Genomic DNA, 20,838 nt, shown 5'->3' with positions numbered 1-20,838 from the left:
TTTGTTTTCACTTCTTATTTTAATGTATTTTTTTCCTGGGAACTTATCAGTGTTTTTTTTATAATGGGAACAAAAATGGAAGAGAATTAATGTGTGTGGAATGGGGGGGTAACTAATTTCTTCAGCTAAATAATTCAATCCACTTCAAACAGACATAGGAGAACTCACGCACCATTCACACACCCTCCAACCAAAAACGTCAAAAGAAAAAAACTGTTCGACAACCTCCTAGCCATTCGAGCTGCAATACTCGACCCCCAACTCTACAACCAATTGACATCGACCACAGACTGCAAAACCTTCAAAAAGAAATAAAAACCCTTCTATTCAAAAAACACATAAAACCGAACTAACACAATCAGAACTGTCCCAAGCATCACCTGCAACTACTCCATATGTACTTCTGATGTCATGACAATTCAGACATAATTTATGTTATGTTATGTTTGGAATATAAGAAAATTTTCACTGCCTGTTTCTATTCTGACCATTTATTCCGTTTCATGGTCATTACAAAAAAATATTTTTTTACATGGGGGGGGGGGGGTGTCAAAAAATGATGGGCCCCGGGTGCCACATACCCTAGGTACGCCACTGAGTCTCAGTTAGGGCACTGGTCTTTGACCTAAGGGCCGCCGCGGGAGCGGACTGCTGGGCACGATGGACTACTGGTCTGACCCAGCAGCGGCAAATCTTATGTTCTTGTTCTTATGTTCATAGCACTCTATCAAACTGATTTCACGATGAATGTTGGGTCTACTGGCACAAATCACAAAATGTTCAGATTGAAATATCTGGATACACAACTACAAAGCCAGATTTTGCCTGGCACCATGTGATGGTAGAATTGACCAGCAACTATCTGGCAGACCACAATTAAGCCCCGGAAGAAATACAGGCCCTCCTGTATATGGGGCGGACATTTAGACTTTTGACTATGCTAGTAAGTATTTAGCGTACTATCCAGCCTTGTGGTTAGACATGAAAAACATGGACTTTCAGTGGCGTAGTAAGGTGGGAGAGGGCAGACCACCCCGAGCGCCATCTTGGTGGGGGTGTCGTCATCTCTCCACCCTCCCTTCCCCGTACCCCCATACCTCTTTAAAATCTTTGCCAGCATGAGCAGCTACTGTTGTCTGCTGCTCGCTCCAGCCTGGCTCCCTCTGAAATAACTTCCGGGTCGCGGGGCCAGAAAGTGACATCAGAGGGAAAGCCAATGCCAGCATGAAGCGGCAGGCCAGAGAAGCTGCTCACGCTGGTGAAAATGTAAAAAGCTGCGGGGGTGGGAAGGGAGGGCGCAAGTGTGGCATGGAGACACAGAAGGAGCAGGAAGCGGAGAGGATGGCACGGGGGGTGGGGGGGGAGGGAGGGGGGTTTCTGCAGAGGATCTTGAAGAGCCAAGAAATAAAGCTAAAAGGATCATCCTTGATACAAAGAGGTCTGTCAGGTAATCATACTCTAATGCTGAAAGTTGGGGCTATATCTTTGGTAATGTGGACTGAATGGGTTAGTGGGTCTTGTTTTACTTTCATCTACTATGTTAGTATGTTACTTCAATGATTTTGATTTAATTGCCAAGTCAGTGCTGTTATTTCGCTCTTGTAGTGCCACTTGAAGTAATAAGAACATAAGAATAGCCTTACTGGGTCAGACTAATGGTCCATCAAGTCCAGGTCACTAGTACCTGGCCAAAACCCAAGGAGTAGCAAGATTCCATTCAGAATCCAAAGAATAGCAAGATTCTGGAATCCCAAAGAGTAACAAAAGATTCTAGAACTCCAAACCGTAGCAACATTCCATGCTTCCGATCCAGGGCAAGCAGTGGCTTCCCCCATGTCTTTCTCAATAACAGACTATGGACTTTTCCTCCAGGAACTTGTCCAAACCTTTCTTAAAACCAGCTACGCTATCCGCTCTTACCACATCCTCTGGCAATGTGTTCCAGAGCTTAACTAGTCTTTTATGATAAATCCTATTTTTACAATGGAGATGACTTAAGGGGTTTCCTATAGGGAAACTAGTCTTATAAGATTATCATGCTAGTATGTCTGTCTTTGCTGCCTCCAATGACTTTGGAACCAGTTATCTGATTTAATATAACATTCAACATACAGCTCCTACCTCTCTAACCCACCCACCCCTTTTAACAAAACAGCAAAAGCGGTGTTTAACACAGAATGCTCTGCGCTGCTCCCAACACTCATAGGAAGTCTATGAGCGTCGGGATCAGCGCAGAGCTTTCAGCGCACCGGCCTATGCTAAAAAATGCTTTTGCATTATATTTATATTTGGTCTTTTCACTAGTGACGCTGTTATCAAAATTGTAAGTCTTATGTTGAACTGTACCTGCAGCATTGCCTTGGGTGACTTTCTTCATAAAGACAGTTTAAAAAATTCAGATAAATAACTAAGGGCTGCTTTTACGAAACAGTGGTAGAGGTTTCTTCCACAGGCTGGCGAGGTAAATGCTCCGACACTCAGGGGATTCAAGAAAAGGTTGGATAAGTTCCTGCTGAACCAGAACGTACGAATGGTAAGGCTAGACTCAGTTAGGGCGCTGGTCTTTGACCTAAGGGCCGCCGCGGGAGCGGACTGCTGGGCACGATGGACCACCGGTCTGACCCAGCAGCGGCAATTCCTATGTTTTTATGTTCTATCAGCATCGGAGCATTTACCTCGCTGGCCTACCGTAAAAACCAGCGCAAATAAATAAATACAGTGAACAGGCGAATCGGTACCAACTTAAGACTGTGAGCCCACCGGGACAGAGAGGGAAAATGCTTGGAGTTCCTGATTGCTTTGGTGAATCTCTTCCTGAAAGCCGGTTAATAAATCTATAATATGATTAAAATAAAACCATCAGGAAATCAGGCAATTTTGTTTAGGGAATTCTGGAAATTCTTGGAGTCGAGGTGCAGGAAGGATGATTTGGAAAGGAGTTGAGGATAAATGTGAAAATGTCCTTAGGCCTCTATGACCCCCCCATCCTTTTACTGAACCACGAAAGCGTTTTTTTTTAGCGCAGGCTGGCGCGCTGAATGCTCCTCGTCGCTCCCAGGAACTCTATGAGTGTCGGGAACAGCGCAGAGCTTTTAGCGCACCAGCCTGCGCTCAAAAACGCCTTCACAGTTTTGTAAAAGCAGGGGAAACAGGCTGTTTTAATTCAGCTGAAGTGTCAAATCTGAATGTACCGTAATGCCATTGAATAGTTTTAATAGCCATAGAAACCTAGAAAGTGACGGCAGAAAAAGGCCGAGGCCCATCGAGTCTGCCCACACCATTGACCCACCCCCCTATTTAATCGCTCTCTGATGACCTTTCCCTCGTAGAGATTCGACATGAGCATCCCATCTGTTCTTAAAATCCGGCACGCTGCTGGCCTCGATCACCTGCCCTGGGAGCTTATTCCAGCTGTCAACCACTCTTTCGGTGAAGAAGTATTTCCTGGTGTCGCCATGAAACTTCCCGCCCTTTATTTTCAGCGGGTGTCCTCTTGTGGCCGAGGGTCCTTTAAGAAGGAAAATATCATCTTCTACCTCGATACGACCAGTGACATACTTAAACGTCTCAATCATGTCTCCTCTCTCCCTACGTTCTTCGAGAGAGTTTAGCCGCAATTCGTTCAGCCTTTCTTCGTATGATAGATCTTTGAGCCCCGAGACCATCCTGGTGGCCATTCGCTGTACCGACTCGACTCTCAGCACATCTTTACGGTAATGTGGCCTCCAGAATTGTACGCAGTGTGATGTCATCAAAGATTTTTAAAACTACCCTGCAATTAACATCAAGCTTTTTGAAAGCTGCTTTGCTGTTGACTAGTATTTAAAAATCATGCAAATGTCTCCACCAAAACCCGGAAACTAGCCATCATGAATGTTCATACTTCTGGTTTTTTTTAAAATATATGTAGTTTCCACTTTTCCATTTTCTTCTTGTTACACTTTGTCCTAAAAGCTGCATTTATTGGAGTCAAAGATAATACAGTGCATAAGAAGCCAACTAGTTTTCTTGGCGGTATGACTGTGTGTACCATATGCTTCCTTATTTCTTTGAGCTTGGAGCAGACCTGGGATGTTGGCTAATCCACTGAAAGCCATCTGGCTTCCCGAACTAGAAATGTTCCAAACAAAAGCTAATTTTAACAGGACGGTATTCAGATCCTCCTTAGAACAAATCAATCATTTGCATCCAGCAGACAAGGATGGCTCTCCGTACCTGTCCCAATTCCGCTTTAACTCGGGAGAGTGGAACGCTGGAAAGCTGTTCTTTGAAACCCTTCAGCATAGTCATATAGAATGTTATAGTCGCTAGTCAACAGTTTCCCGTTTGTGTCTACGCCGTCCAAGGAAAATGGTCTTTCTGCGTGATTTTTCCCTCTACTGCCTACTCTTGGAGGAATCTGGTTTGGGCTGTGTTCTCACTTGGTTGCTTTCAGCTGAATTAATTCTACATTTTGTAAAGTACTGTGGCTGATTGCCATTATCATGGAGGCTGGCATCAGTGTGTGGGGGGGGCACGGTCTTCCTAAGGGCACGGTGGCACCCCTCCTCCTCTCCCCCCTCCCTGCTCACCCGCCTGCTCGCTTCCTTCCCGCTCGCTCCTCTCCCCTCTCCTTATTGTGCTCACCCCTTTCCTTCCCCCGTACCTTTTTTGGCGCTTTTCTGATGTCACTTTCAGGATCTGCACCTAGGAAGTGATATCAAAGAGGGTACAGAGAAAGGGAGGGGTGCCCCCGCCCTAGGTGCCCCTGCCCTAGGTGCCCCTCACCCTTACCACTGGTTGGCATCTTTTGTCAAAGGTGTGCATGGTTTTGCTGGAGTACTGCAACACACCATTCTCCTCACAGAATACTTTGGCACAGGGGTGCCTACACTTTTTGGGCTTGCGAGATACCTTTAAAATGACCAAGTCAAAATGATCTACCAGCAATAAAATTTAAAAAAACACAAAGCACACTTTACGCAGAGAAAATGTTAATTATCGTTTATATTCCGGGGGGTTTTCAAAGAGGTCAAGGCAGATGACTTTATGCACTGTCACCTCAGTAACAACCATACAAAAATAGAGAAATATACCCCCTCCCTTTTTACTAAACCGCGATAGTGGTTTTTAGCGCAGGGAGATGCGCTCAATGTCCTGCGCTGCTCTCGATGTTCATAGGCTCCCTGCACTAAAAACCGCTATTGCGGTTTAGTAAAAGGGGGCCATAGTGCAAAATATAGACAGCAGATAAAAATTCTCAAAATGGGCACATTTTGATCATTAAATTGAAAATAAAATAATTTTTCCTACCTTTGTTGTCTGGTGATTTCATGAGTCTCTGGTTGCATTTTCTTCTTCTGACTGTGCATCCAATATTTTTTCCCTTCTTTCTGCCTCCTGCATGCTTCCTCTCCTCCAGACCTCATTTCCTCCCTCAATTTTTTCTTCCTCTCTCCCTCCCCTCCTCCCCTTTCTTTATTTCTCTCCTTTCTTTCTGTCTCCCTGCCCCCCCCCTTTATTTCTGTATGTGTCTTTCTCTCTCCATGTGCCCTTTCTTTCTTTCTGTCTCCCTGTCTTTCTCTCTCCATGCCCTTTCTGTCTCCAATTGTGGCAGGGAGAGAGTGTCAGGAGGGAGGAATTCCTCTGTTCACCAAACCTTTCAGAGGTTTCAAGGTTCAGGAAACTGCTTTGCTTATGCTGTCCTGACAATGGAGAGGCTATCATGCACACTGTGTGGACTCCTCCCACTGATAATATCAGAGAGCTAATATTGATTCTTTTGAAAGATTCAGAATTTTTTTTCAACCTGAGAGCAGTATAGAGGGAGAGAGAACACAGTTGGTATGAGAACGGGGAAGTGAGCAGTATGGATTAGAGAGAAACAGTTTGTCTCTCTCTGGTTAATAGTTTTGTGGGATCTGGCAGAGAATTTCTCTAAGAATCTGGTTACCTCTATACAGAGAGCTCTGGTGATCAGCGTCCCATTTCTCTCTCCATGCTCCCTTTCTGTCTCCCTGCCCTGTGAGCAAAGAACACCGCATTTTTTTTTGCTACTTTAGCTTGTCTGCAGTGTTCTTTGCTCACAGGTTTAAAGACAATAGACTGTTTTCAGTCCAATTCTTTATATGTGAGTTTGCAAACTATTGGACCCCTGAGGAAGGCGTGTTTGCCGAAACACGGACCGTGTAGGGTCCGGTTGGATTTTTATCACTGTATTTTTTATCATTGTACTTTTTTAATTGAATTTTCATTTTTATATGTCAGTGTTTAATAAATTATTTCTAGAATATCTGTATCCACAGTTTTTTGTTTTCATCGGTGGATTGTTTTCACTGTGGATTATGGGGTCTCCCCATTTTTCTTTGTTGGGCAGACTAGATGAGCCATTTGGCCTTTATCTGCCATTATGTTACAATGTTTCTAAAACCATAAAGCCCTATGACCTCACAATGCAGGTGTAAAGAGCCTTAGCCTATAGGAAGAGGAGATGTAAATGTTAAAAGTCTTAGCCAATAAATGGTTACTGCAGATGGGCATTTTTTTGCTTCTTCAGCTTATCTGCGGTGTTCTTTGCTCACAGGTTTAAAGACAATGGATTGTTTTCAGTCCAATTCTTTATATGTGAGGTTGCAAACCATTGGACCCCTGAGGAAGGCGTGTTCGCCGAAACACGGACCGTGTAGGGTCCGGTTGGATTTTTATCACTGTATTTTTTAGCATTGTACTTTTTAAATTGAATTTTCATGGTTTTATATGTCAGTGTTTGATAAATTATCTCCAGAACATCTGTATCCACAGTTTTTGTTTTCATCTGTGGGAAAGGTTAGGCACCGAGGGCCAGAACCTGCAATTGGGTTAGGTGCCTATTCCATGTCAGTCACGCTTAGACGCTCAATACAGAATCGTGCTTAGCGGTGCCAAACTTGAAACTTAGGCGCCTGTAATATAGGCCAGGGTTTTAAAGGCCTACATTAAAGGCGCCTAAATCTTTCTCTGTCCCTGCAAACATCTATTTTGGTGTTAGGTGCTGATAGGTGCCATGGGACAGGCATCTATCATTTAGGCCCTCTTTTACTATGGTGCGCTGATTAGCATGCGCTAATTGATTTAATGCGTGCTAAACGCTAACGCGTATATGTTAGTCTATGGGGTTATAGTAATGTCTCAAATTTTTTTTAGCTTTGGCACATTAAATAGAGGAAATGTTTTTCACGGTACATTATAATTGAAAGTATAAAATTGCAAAACCAATAAAAAATTAAATTTGAGAGTTATTTATTTAAAGTTCTTTAAGCTACGTATAGGTGATTGTAACAACGGTGAAACTAAAGTAGATAGAATAGAATTGCTAATCAATGCAAAGGATGTGCTTTTTTCTGAGTTCAAATTAACTTAAAATGCGGCTCGATAGTCGACAAGCAAACCCACATTTCATCATCCACCATCTGCAGTCATTCTTTTTTTATTATTATTATTTAATTTCTGTCAGAGCTGAAAATCCAAGTTCTCAAAGATAAGAAGATCCAACCGCTAACAAAGCCTTTATTACTTTGTTGCTCGTGTTAGAATAACTGCTGCATAAAAAATTAAAATTACTTGCCGTTAGTTTTCAAGAACCAGTCAGGTCAAAGAGTGATGCTGGTCTGGGCGGTTGTATCCCTACGCACACAGGTGCGCATAACATTGACAGACTCTTGTGTACGTGTCATCTATTCTAGTGTAGACTTAGGAAGGGAATTTTTAAAAACAAAGTACAATTCTGGAATCTCTTGTGGCACGCCCAGAATCTCTTGGGGGCTTTCCACTGTGCTGTGGCACACAATTTGAGAGACACTGTTTTATAGAATTGCGCTTATCTCCTAATTAATTAATTTTTATTTTTTTTTCCATTTATGAGCTTGTTAAAAGCTCATAATTGAAGCCAATTTATTAAGTTAGGCCCCCAACTTTAAGCCCCGTTTATAGAATCGGGGCCCAAATGCAGGGGAAATCCATCAAGCCCCGGTCTGGGCCCATTTCCTCATTAATAATAATAAATAATAATAACAGTTTATATACCGCAGGACCGTTAAGCTCTAAGCGGTTTACAAAAGATTAATGAAGTACAAGTTGAGAGAAGTTAAGGGATTAGTCAACAAGAGGGGATGGGACAAGAGAACCGTTATAGACTGGAAAGAGAGGAACGGGTCAACTGTCTAGATATTTCAGGAACAGAATTAAGCTGCATGCAGATCTTAGATTTGCATGCAAATTCCAGTGCCTAACCTTTGGTGCTATATATACTGTAGAATCCGGAGATTAGCAACTTGCCCAAGGGCACAATTAGCCGTTGTGGGATTTGAACTGGGATCCCCTTCTTTTCGGTTTGCTGCTTTAACCATTAGGCCATTTTTCTTTTTTTACCATAAATATTTATTAAAATTTTTAGCATAGAAAACACAAGAAAAACAGCAACAGGCAAATACAAACATCAGTCATGACACTTCTCATAGACAGCAACCATCTAGCTAGAAACATAAATCATCACGCAAATGAAGGAATCATGACCAATACAAATACCCTGCCCAGATTAAAACAAACCACACCCCAAACACCCACCCCATTCAATCCCCAAACCCACCCCAAACCCTCTCCCTCCTAACCCAAATCTAGCCCCGTGTGGAGTGAGGAAGTCCGCCAGGAGACATAACCAGGCCATACTTTCCGATAGGGTTCCATACGCCACTGGCGCAAAGCAGTCAATTTATACATCGATTGAATAGTATCCAAACGATTAAGTAATTGTCCCCGCTCCGGTATTTTAGCAGAGCGCCAACAACTAGCTAAAGCTACCCTCGCTAGGGTCACCATAAAAATCGCCAAACGATGCTCCTGGGGGGAGAAACCCCGGGAAAGGCATATTAAGCAAAGAAGCATTCCATCAAAACTGGGACATGCTTCCCCACAATTTGGATCAGCAACTCCCCACCATATTCCAATATTCCTTAACCCTGGAGCAGGTCCACCAAATATGGCGAAAGGAACCCACATATCCACACCCCCGCCAACATTGATCAGAAAGAGCAACCCCAAAGGAAAATAGTTTCACTGGTGTCAAATACCAGCGATAATAAAGTTTATATCCGTTCTCTAATAAAGAAGAAGTAATAGGTAAAGAAAAAAGGCATCGATAACATTTACCCCACTCCTTGTCATCTAAGACTTTCCCTATTTCCCTCTCCCAGGCACTACGATAACTGTCCTCTGGAGCTTCCCGCAATAATAAGGCCTGATACAAGCGAGAAATCCCTCCCCGCCCAATCCCAGTCCTCAAGGCCATTTTTCCACTCCACTCTGATTGTGGTTATAGGTAGAAGGATATTTGTCATCAACGTGATCTTCTTGTTGGTTATATCAAGTAGATCTTGCCTGTTGGTGATATTTGGGGTCCTACTGAGGACATATTAATTGTTTTTCACATAATTGTTCTATTTACCTTTCTTTTATGGTAGGGCTTCCATAACCTGGTGACCCAAAGCCCGGTATACCTTGGAGATGCAATGGAGTTGTTGAAGAGATTATAGACCAGTGTATCGCAAACTGTGTGCCGCACGAGATTTCAGGTTTGCCGCGAGCCGCCGGGGAGGACGAGAGGCGCCGGCTGACCGCCCACAGGACGTCCCTCTCACGGTGAGAGGCACATCCTGTAAGCAGACCGCCGCCTCTCCTCCCTAGAGTCTCTCCCCCCTCTCTTCTTTTTCAGCACCCCTCACTGGCAGCTCAGGGCCCCGTCTGGAGGGCCTTCATGCATGGGTGGACATCGACGTGATGACATCACGCATGTGCGTGATGTCATCGTGGCGACGTCCGCGCACTTCCGGGTGCCCTCGAGCCGCGGCTCATCAAGTTTGCGAGACACTGCTATAGACAGTACAAAATATTGCAGTTAGGGTGATCTTTTTGATCTCTAAATATATCATATATTATTATAATATATGATATATCTAAATTATATCATAATTATCTAAATTATATCATATATTATTAAATTACATTGGTTGCCAGTACATGCAAGGATAAATTTTAAGCTTTGTGTGATGGTTTTTAATATTTTATATGGCCAAGGACTATCATGTCTGCTGGAATTAGTCTCCTTGTTTGTAGGTAGATGAGGTCATGTTTTAAGGAAGCAGTTTTACCTTCAATTTCCTTCCCCAAAACAAATTAGATCATTTACGCACAGGTTATCTGTTTGTGGCTCAGGTACTAACCACAAGTATTCAGTGGCCCTAACCAATTAATTCCCACTGAATATCAGTAGTTGGGCAATTTTAAGGCTCCTTTAACGAAGGCGCGGTAGCAGTTTAACACCGCTACCGCCTCCTCTTGAGCAGGGAGTAGTTTTTTGGCTAGCGCGGGGGTAGAGCCGTGATTAAAAGTCGCGCGCGTTGAAGCCGCTACCGCCGCTTCGTGAAAGGAGCCCTAAGTGAGCAGGAGCCTCTCCTGTATACTTAAATCGCTTTGAATATCACCCAGATGGTTTAAAGCTTATGGGTAAAAGGCGAAATGTAGAATTTGATTCTATTTTAACTGCTTTTATTCTCTTTTCCTAGGCTGCGTCTTCTGCCTTGAGCAGCTTGGGCCATGTCTACACTGCCATTGGAGATTACCCGAATGCGCTGGCTAGCCACAAGCAGTGCGTTCTCCTCGCTAAGCAATCCAAAGATGAACTTTCCGAAGCGCGGGAACTGGGGAACATGGGCGCTGTCTATATTGCCATGGGGGACTTTGAAAACGCCATTCAGTGTCACGAGCAGCACCTGAAAATCTCCAAGGAGCTGGGAAACAAACGGGAAGAGGCGCGGGCCTACAGCAACCTGGGCAGCGCTTACCATTACAGAAGGAACTTTGATAAGGCGATGTCTTATCACAACCACGTACTGGAGCTTGCACAAGAGCTGTCGGAGAAAGCGATTGAGATGCGGGCCTATGCTGGCCTAGGGCATGCCGCCCGATGCATGCAGGACTTGGAGCGCGCGAAGCAGTACCACGAGCAGCAGCTGGACATCGCCGAAAGTCTTAAAGACCAGGCAGCAGAGGGGAGAGCTTCATCCAATCTAGGTAAGGAAGGAGCAAATACTAATACGCCAGAGTACATAATTTGTGAAATACATTGGGTCAGAAATTGTCAAAGAGAGTCATTTTTAGGGATGTTCAGTCATTTAAAAGGCAGGGCAAATGTCAATGGTATTTCCCAAGTTCTTCAAGGTTGGGGTTTTTTTTTCCCTACAATGAAATGATTTCTTTCCCAACAGGACAAGGGGAAAAAAAACCAAACGTTTGTTTTGTTGGTGTTTTTGTTGTTAATAATGCATACAATTTGCAAAACGAGTCTGCAATCTTCATAAAGAGTGCACATATTTTACAATAAAATTTTGCAATGAAAAAAATTCAAGAAACTCCCCACCCCCCCAAAAAAAAAACCCCCAAAACTTGGGGGGTGCTGCAGCATGCCTTGTCATTTTCACACTGTGTAGAAATTTTCAATGTCCTGCCCTTTCTTTGCACACTCCACTCTAAAAACTGAAATGCAGTGCTTAAAATGCCCGTTCTCCACCCCATGTGTCCTCTACGGAAAACAATTAAAAACTATTTTGTGCATGCTAATGCAAAACTTACCGTAGATCACCCGAGTACGACCCACGGTAAGCTCTTTTAAGCTGTGTTAGGCTCACATTAGTGTCTAATGCAGCTTAGTAAAAAGGATGGTAGATATGTAGAACAGTCTCCCGGAAGAGGTGATGGAGACAGAGACTGTGTCTGAATTCAAGAAAGCCTCGGATAGGCACGTGGGATCTCTCAGAGAAAGGAAGAAATAATGGTTACTGCGGATGAACAGACTGGATGGCCCATTTGGCCTTTATCTGCCATCATGTTTCTATAGCCATAAAGCTCTATGACCTCACAATGCAGGTGTAAAGAGCCTTAGCCAATAGGAAGAGGAGATGCAAATGTTAAGAGCCTTAGCCAATAGGGAGAGGAGGTGATAATGGTTACTGCGGATGGACAGACTGGATGGGCCATTTGGCCTTTATCTGCCATCATGTTTCTATAGCCATAAAGCTCTATGACCTCACAATGCAGGTGTAAAGAGCCTTAGCCAATAGGAAGAGGAGATGCAAATGTTAAGAGCCTTAGCCAATAGGGAGAGGAGGCGATAATGGTTACTGCGGATGGACAGACTGGATGGGCCATTTGGCCTTTATCTGCCATCATGTTTCTATAGCCATAAAGCTCTATGACCTTACAATGCAGGTGTAAAGAGCCTTAGCCAATAGGAAGAGGAGATGCAAATGTTAAGAGCCTTAGCCAATAGGGAGAGGAGGCGATAATGGTTACTGCGGATGGACAGACTGGATGGGCCATTTGGCCTTTATCTGCCATCATGTTTCTATAACCATAAAGCTCTATGACCTCACAATGCAGGTGTAAAGAGCCTTAGCCAATAGGAAGAGGAGATGCAAATGTTAAGAGCCTTAGCCAATAGGGAGAGGAGATAATGGTTACTGCAGATGGACAGACTGGATGGGCCATTTGGCCTTTATCTGCCACCATGTTTCTATAACCATAAAGCTCTATGACCTCACAATGCAGGTGTAAAGAGCCTTAGCCAATAGGAAGAGGAGAGAATGGTTACTGCGGATGGACAGACTGGATGGGCCGTTTGGTCAATATCTGCCATTATGTTTCTATGTTTCTAATACAATTGAGGGTTATGTGATTTCCCAAAGTAACATGGAGAGCAGTGGGATTTGAACTGGACTCTCTTCACTGTTAACCTGGTGCTCTAGCCAGCAGGCTATTTCTCCAGTTCAAATTGAGATCAGTCCATAAAAGTATGAAGTCAGTAAAATTGCGGACGTTTTTGACTAGTTTGTAAATGAGGGTCTTTCAGTATCTCTGTTACATAAGGAACTCTATACACCAGGGATGTCAAAGTCCCTCCTCGAGGGCCACAATCCAGTCGGGTTTTCAGGATTTCCCCAGTGAATATGCATGAGATCTATTTGCATGCACTGCTTTCATTATATGCTAATAGATCTCATGCATATTTGTTGGGGAAATCCTGAAAACCTGACTGGATTGCGGCCCTCGAGGAGGGACTTTGACACCCCTGCTATACACCCTGAAACGGGAAGTCTTGGGTAGAGCTGTATTGGGAGGTGGGGACCGGAGCTGGGTATTTCGCTGCAGGACTTGGATGTGGGTTGTCTTATTAAACGCATTCTCACTCTTTCGGTTAGTGCTGAGTCGCGGGAAAATCAATTTGTGGTTTTGCACCCTGCATATTTCACACGAATGCTGTTGTTTAAGTCCGGCTGGTTGAGATGCGCAAAGTGTCAGCGGGGGGAGGGGGGGGGAGAGAGGGGTACAGTTGCCTTTTCATGCCTTTTGGGGATGTCCAGTGGTTAAAATACTTTGGCGACAGAATGTTTCCTTCTCACCTGTGGGTCTCCTTTTAGACAAATTTAAGGCTTTACGTCTCATCTCCTGTTTTCATAAGCTTTTGGTTCAGAAGTCAGGGTTATTTTAGGGGGGTCTGCACATCTGCTCTTTTTGGGTATGGTCAAGTACGCCGTTCCTTTCGACAGAAAAAACTTTTCTGGCCACCCGGGGAGATTACATTACAGAACCATTTTGAGAGGAGCCAGCTTGACTACTATCGTGTTGGAAGAAGCGGGGTGATATTTGGACATTGGATTTATCCCCTGAAGTAGCCTTCTAGGCGAAACAGAAAGACTTTTCTGTCGGGACAAGGAATTGAGAACTTTTTGAGTCACTTCACACCTTCAGATGAGTGGATGTTTTCTCTTTTAATATTGTTCTAGACCCTATGCCTTAACAACCGCTTATATCAGTAAAGTTGAGCTGTAGCCCTCGCTAATATTTTAGTCAGTTTGGGATTCTGTTCATCCTTTTGATATGTTCCAGTATATTGGACTTTGCTTACACTGCTCACCCTGAAAAAATCTTTGAAAGACATTAAAACTTTGTATGAATGGAAACTATTTATTTAAATGTACACGGAGTTTTTTCATAAATCAGTGATGATGTGAGTTGGTTCGGGCACTTGTGTAGTCCCGACCCCTCACAATTGAGGTTTATTTTTCTCCGTTGTTCTATAATTTTCCATATTGATGGTGTGATGTCAAGAATTTTTATAAATGTGGTTTGAATGATTCCCTGCTACTAAATACCATTCACAATATGTTTTACATACATTTTGATCATATACGATTGTATTTCCTGATACATTTAGTTGAGATTACATTACATACATTCCCTTCCATATCGGGCTAGAAGCCTTATTCTCAATTCTTTGTGAGTACCCTGAATGGGCGTGGAGACTGGCCCCGTTGATCCCAAGGAGAGAGCTGTGTTGGGGGGGAGGAGCTAAGGGTTACATTGTATAAATGCGGTGATTTCCATGTTTCTCCTTTTCTGATTGCATTTTGAGATACCTTCAATAAAAATGGTTATACCTTAAAAGTATGAAGTCAGAGCGGTCACAGGCAACCCAAATGTCTCATTTGCACCTACGTTCCCGTGCTGTTCTCCTGGCATCAGCTAAAGCTTTTGGGAACAGTTGAAGATGGGCATTGTGACCTAGATTCTGTAAAAGATGCCTTCAGTAAGGCGCCTACGTCGGCACGCTTAGCAGATCTAGGCTTGATTTTTTAATAGGCTCAATTGGAACTGAGAATTGAAAGCGCCCTCGAAAACCAATCAAAAATGAGGTTAAAAAAATTCATTAGCTGGAAGGCACCTACCTCGTCAATATAGGCGTCTACACTGAAGCGCTTTTCAGGAAGTAGGCGTGTTTAGGAGCGGATTTGGGACAGAGTTTGAGCATGGGTTCAGTTAGACGCTGGTATAGTAGGTCAAGAAAACCCAGGCCTAATATACTGGTGCCTGTCAATTCAGTTGCCTCTAGGTTCGAGTCTACAAATGGTGCCTAACTTTGATTGCAAATGCATAAGAACATAAGACTAGCCTTACTGGGTCAGACCAATGGTCCATCAAGCCCAGTAGTCCATTCTCACGGTGGCCAATCCCAAAACCCAAAGAGTAACAAAAGATTCTAGAACCCCAAAGAGTATCAAGATTCCGGAACCCCAATGAGAGTAACATTCCATGCTACTGATCCAGGGCAAGCAGTGGCTTCCCCCATGTCTTTCTCAATAACAGACTATGGGCTTTTCCTCCAGGAACTTGTCCAAACCTTTCTTAAAACCAGCTACACTATCCGCTCTTACTACATCCTCTGGCAACGCATTCCAGAGCTTAACTATTCTCTGAGTGAAAAAATGATTTCTTCCTATTAATTTTTAAAGTATTTCCCTGTAACTTCATTGAGTGTCCCCCTAGTCTTTGTCATTTTTGACGGAGTAAAAAGTCGATCCAGTTGTACCCGTTCTACTCCGCTCAGGATTTTGTTGACTTTGATCCTATCTCCCCTCAGCTGTCTCTTTTCCAAGCTGAAGAGCCCCAACCGTTTTAGTCTTTCCTCATACGAGAGGAGTTCCAGCCCCTTTACCTTTTTGTCGCTCTGCTTTCTCGGTGCCTTCCAAGTTAGGCGCTGTTTATAGACTTTGGCCCTGTGTAGCTCAAAGAGTTTTTGAGAGCTGCAGTGAACAAAATTTCAGAAGTGGCCGCGGGGTACGCAACCTAGTCTTTCCCCTAAGTTTGGAAAACACTGGGTAGTGGCTTATAATAATGAGAACGAATGCTAGGAAGTTCTTCTTTACCCAACGTGTGGTCGACACCTGGAACGCACTTCCAGAGGACGTTATAGGGCAGAGAACAGTTTCGGGGTTTAAGAAAGGATTGGACAATTTCCTGCTGGAAAAAGGGATAGAAGGGTATAGAGGAAATAGATATGCGTGAAAATACGGTAATCTAGTACAAAATAGTTTTACAGTCCACACAACTCCCCTATTCAATTTAAAAATAACTGGATGTGCATTGATGGTTTAAAGAGCGGTGAATATAGCTGCAGAGACTGGCCTCTCTCTACATTCTTACAGGAGGTACTGATTAAAACCTCATGCCGAAGAGTTGGCTTTTTTAACTACAAAAATATAAGGGGTAACATTCAGCCCTTGGCGGTTGATGTATTTTTTGTTTTTGTTGTTGTTGTCGTCGTCGTTTTACGAGCATTAAATATCAGGGTATGTGCGGCTACCCAGAACATAAGAGGAGTGGCCTAGTGGTTAAAGCAGCTGCCTCAGCAGCCTGAGGCTACGAGTTCAATTCCTGCTGCAGCTCCTTATGACTCTGGGCAAGTCCCTTAACACTACAAAACAAGTCCCTGTCTAAAATATGTAAGCCACGCCGAAAAAAGCAATATCCATCCCCTTTCTAGTCAAAGAAGAGCAACCAAGATGAGAAAGGGGGTGGAATTCCTCTCACACGAGGAAAGACTAACATAGGGCTCCTTTTACTAAGGTACGCTGGGGCTTTTAACAAGAAGTGTAGCGCGCGGTAATTTCCTGCGGGCGCTAAAAACGCTAGCGCACCTTAGTAAAATGATGGCAGATAAAGACCTAAACGGTCCATCCAGTCTGGCTCTTCAGCTTGGAAAAGAGACAGCTGAGGGGATCTAAGGCAGCCTTCAGAGGCTGCCCGAAAGGTGTTTTTACCCTTCTCCCTCGTTATTCACAGGGGATAGGGGTAGAGCCGGACCGCGAATTGACATAAACTGCTAATATCTTCTCGGCCGGCTCTGACCCACCCTGCCTCCCTCCCGCCTTCCCCCAGCATCCCGGCCTTACCTGGTGGTCTAGCGGGCTTTCAGGGCAGGAGCAATCTTCCTACGCTCCTGCCCCGTGCAGATCGCCAATAGGAAATGACTGCCGTGAGTTCCCGTAGTCTCTCGAGACTGCAACGGCACCAACGCACAGGACATGCCGGTGCCGGTGCCCAAAGATCTGCATCCTTTACTTTGCTGGGAGAGAGCATGAACTCGCAGGCCTTGAGCATGCGCAGATGCTCAAGGCCAGCAAAGAAGAGGATGAAGATCTTCGGGCACCGGCATGTCTTGTTTGTTGGTGCCGGTGCCGGTGCCAGTGGCCAGATGGGGGTAAGCAGCATGTTCAGGTGGATGCTGGGGGATTTCAGATCACGGCTGGGGGGGAGGGGGGGTGCAACGCGAGCGGGGGGATGCAGGATCGCGGGGGGGGAGGGTGGCGGATCACATGGGGGAAGCCTTCGGTGGGAGCAATGCCGGTTCTCGGGGGAGGGGGTAGAACAGCGCTGCTGGCCTCGGGGGGTGGGGGTGGGTGGGAACGTATCAAGCGAGTTTCCCATAGTTCCTATGGGGAAACTCGCTTTGATATACGAGTATTTTGTTTTACGAGCATGCTTCTGGAACGAATTATGCTCGTAAACCAAGGTAACACTGTATAAGAAGATCCCAATCAATAAGAAAGCCTTGATTGCTTTGTTGCTCAAGTTACGATAACTACTGAATAAAAACTAAAACTAAAATTACTTGCTATTAATTTTCAAAGGTCAATCAGGTCAAAGAATGATGCTTGTCTGGGCAGTTGTATCCTCACGCATACAGATGCTCATAACATTGACAGACTCTTGCATATGCGACGTATATGTCATCCATTCTAGTGTATACTTATGAAGGGAATTTTTAAAAATAAAGCAAAATTCTGGAATCTCTTCAGCGCACACAGTTTGAGAGATACTGAAATAAACAGTACGTCCAGCAAGAGATAGAAGAAGTAGATGAGCTAACTGGCTATACCTCTATGGATCTGAAATGATCTCTGGGAGGGAAAGACCCATAAAAAAAGGCAATACGCTCTGCTTTGGGTTTTGGACAGGTACTAGTGACCTGATTTGGTCACCGTGAGAACGGGCTACTGGGCTTGATGGATCTTTGGTCTGACCCAGTGAGGCTATTCTTATGCTTTTATGTGAGCCAAGTATAGGACAATCAAGCCATTGTGACATCACTGATGAGGTTGGCTCTTAGGCACTGTGGAATGAGGCATTATGGCATCACAATCTCAGCTCTGGAATGTTGCTCATTGGGGTTCCGGAATCTTGCTATTCTTTGAGATGCTGGAATGTTGCTACTCCTTGGGTTTTGGCCAGGTACTAGGGACCTGGCTTGGCTACTGTGAGAATGGGCTACTGGGCTTGATGGACTTTGGGTCTGACCCAGTATGGCTATTCTTATGTTCTTACGTGAGCCAAGTATAGGACAATGAAGCCATTATGACATCACTGATGAGGTTGGCTCTGAGGCACTGAGGAATGAGGCATTATGACATCACAATCTCAGCTCTAGAATGTTGCTCATTGGGGTTCCGGAATTTTGTTATTCTTTGAGATGCTGGAATGTTGCTACTCCTTGGGTTTTGGCCAGGTACTAGTGAGAACGGGCTACTGGGCTGGATTGTCCATTGGTCTGACCCAGTAAGGCTATTATGTTTATGCTGAGGAAGTTTAAGCATGGTTTACTCGTATAAACAGTATTGTCACATTGTGGCTTTTTGAAGTTTGCACTTACATTTTTCCTGAAAAAATAATAATGTTACTAGAATATCTAACTTGAATACATGTTTTGAGAATGAAACCTTCAGAATCACTTTTCCATCGTGAAAGTCTGTGGGAAAGTTGGCTCTTGTTTTCACCTGGCACTCGGTTCATTTCTCGACGCTAACTATACTTGGATGTTACCACCATCGGGTAATTGAAACGGGTCTGATGGATTGCTTAATTTCATTTAATAGCTGACTCTTCAAGAGCTAAGAGAAGAACAGAAGGTGGAACAGAGGATAAACATCCACATCTCTGTCTTTCTAATTATTCCTGCCTCATATGTTCTCCTCCTTTGCACAAATTAATGCACATTTGAGAGGTTAAATGGTTTACAAAGGCTAGGAGGTCCCCTGAGAAGGTTCCCGTGAAAAGTGTGCCACCGAGCATGTGACAGAATGTTTTGTTAAAAAACGAGAAAGATTGGGTTTCAATTTTTTTCTTCCTGGCAGCTTCTTCTACATTGTTTGTTGTGGTTCCAGCATTCCTCGGAGGGACAAGCAGGATATGAAACCCTTCCAAATGGGCGACGCCATCTGACGGAGCCCAGATTGGAGAAGCAGAACTAAAGCTGCAGAGTGATAACGCTGTGAATGCGCAGGTCCTCCTGTGACAAGGAGCTTTTTCTGTAGATCCCAGAAATCACCTCTCTTTTGAACTCAAGTTTAAGGGCTCCTTTTAGTAAGGTGCGTTAATAATAATAATAACTTTATTCTTCTATACCGCCATAGTCGTGAGACTTCTAGGCGGTTCACATTGAAGAGAGCTGGACAGTCAGCGAGTTACAAAATGCAGATAGTCAGGGATCAGTTCTTGGGCCCATCTTGTTCTATATCTTCATAAACGACCTAGAAGATGAAACAACAAGTAATTTAATCAAGTTTGCAGACAACACAAAACTATGTCGGGTAGTTGGGTCACAAAAGGACAGAGAAGAACTTCAGAGAGGTTTGAACCAGCTAGAGAAATGGGCAGAAAAGTGACAGATGAAGTTTAACATAGAAAAGTGCAAAGTGATGCACCTGGGTAAGAAAAACAAGGAACATGAATATAAAATGTTAGGTGTGACACTGGGCAAGACCGAACAAGGAAGGGACCTGGGGGTGCTGATAGACAGGACCCTGAAGCCGTTGGCTCAATGCGCAGCGGCGGCAAAGAAGGCAAACAGGATGTTGGGTATGATAAAGAAGGAAATCACGAGTAGATCGGCGGATGTCATAATGCCGCTTTACAGAGCAATGGTCAGACCACACTTGGAGTACTGTGTCCAACACTGGTCTCCCTACCTAAAGAAGGATATAACCCTACTGGAGAGGGTGCAAAGGCGAGCCACGAAGCTAGTTACAGGTATGGAGAATTTGAGCTACAAAGAACGCCTCGGAAAACTGGGATTGTTCACCCTCGAGAAGAGAAGACCGCGAGGGAACATGATAGAGACTTTTAAAATACTAAAAGGATTTGACAAAATAGAGCAAGAAACATCGTTATTCACATTGTCAAATGTGACTCGGACAAGAGGTCATGGACTGAAACTGAGGGGCACCAGGCCTAGGACAAATATTAGGAAGTTCTGTTTCGCACAACGAGTGGTGGACGCTTGGAACGCTCTCCCTGAGGAGGTCGTGATGGAGACCAACATTCTGGGATTCAAGAGCAAGTTAGATGCACACCTTCTCGCAAATCACATTGGGGGATACAAGTAAACAAGGAACACCTGGCTTGGCCTCCGCGAGTGCGGGTCGCCGGACTGAATGGACCTAGGGTCTAATCCGGCGAAGCCATTTCTTATGTTCTTATGAATTACAGTATGCAGAATCTTAAAAGAAAGCGAATTACAATTTACAGATTGTTAAAAATTGTTAAAAAATTTCAGACTTTTACGTAGGAGTGGACATATTTGAAATAATAGAATTTGATTTAGTGTTTGGTGTAGATACTTTTTAGGTGATATTTCTGTCAAATAAGGCAGTTTTTATGGCTTTTCTAAAAGGCGTCGTAGGTCAGTCTAGCTCAGTGGTCTCAAACTCAAACCCTTTGTGGGGCCACATTTTGGATTTGTAGGTACTTGGAGGGCCGCAGAAAAAATAGTTAATGTCTTATTAAAGAAATGACAATTTTGCATGAGGTAAAACTCTTTATAGTTTATAAAACTTTCCTTTAACAGTTAAAAGGAAAGATATATAAACTATAAAGAGTTTTACCTCATGCAAAATTGTCATTTCTTTAATAAGACATTAACTATTTTTTCTGCGGCCC

The 20,838-nt window shown here is 43.9% G+C and overlaps 1 protein-coding gene across 5 annotated transcripts in view; it reads left to right on the top strand.

Annotated features, from left to right (window-relative positions):
* The window catches only part of TTC28 (tetratricopeptide repeat domain 28), a 1,476,681-nt gene that overhangs the window by 1,052,828 nt on the left and 403,015 nt on the right, over positions 1 to 20,838 (top strand). For all 5 annotated transcript variants that reach the window (XM_033956276.1, XM_033956279.1, XM_033956281.1 and 2 more), the window contains one exon: positions 10,575 to 11,082. In XM_033956276.1, the coding sequence (XP_033812167.1) occupies positions 10,575 to 11,082 (508 nt within the window). The remainder of the gene's footprint in view (positions 1 to 10,574; positions 11,083 to 20,838) is intronic.

This window comes from Geotrypetes seraphini, chromosome 8, assembly GCF_902459505.1.
Source record: "Geotrypetes seraphini chromosome 8, aGeoSer1.1, whole genome shotgun sequence".
Classification (NCBI taxonomy): domain Eukaryota; kingdom Metazoa; phylum Chordata; class Amphibia; order Gymnophiona; family Dermophiidae; genus Geotrypetes; species Geotrypetes seraphini.
The sequence above is the reverse complement of the archived record's forward strand: the minus strand, read 5'-3'. Positions and strand labels throughout refer to the sequence as shown.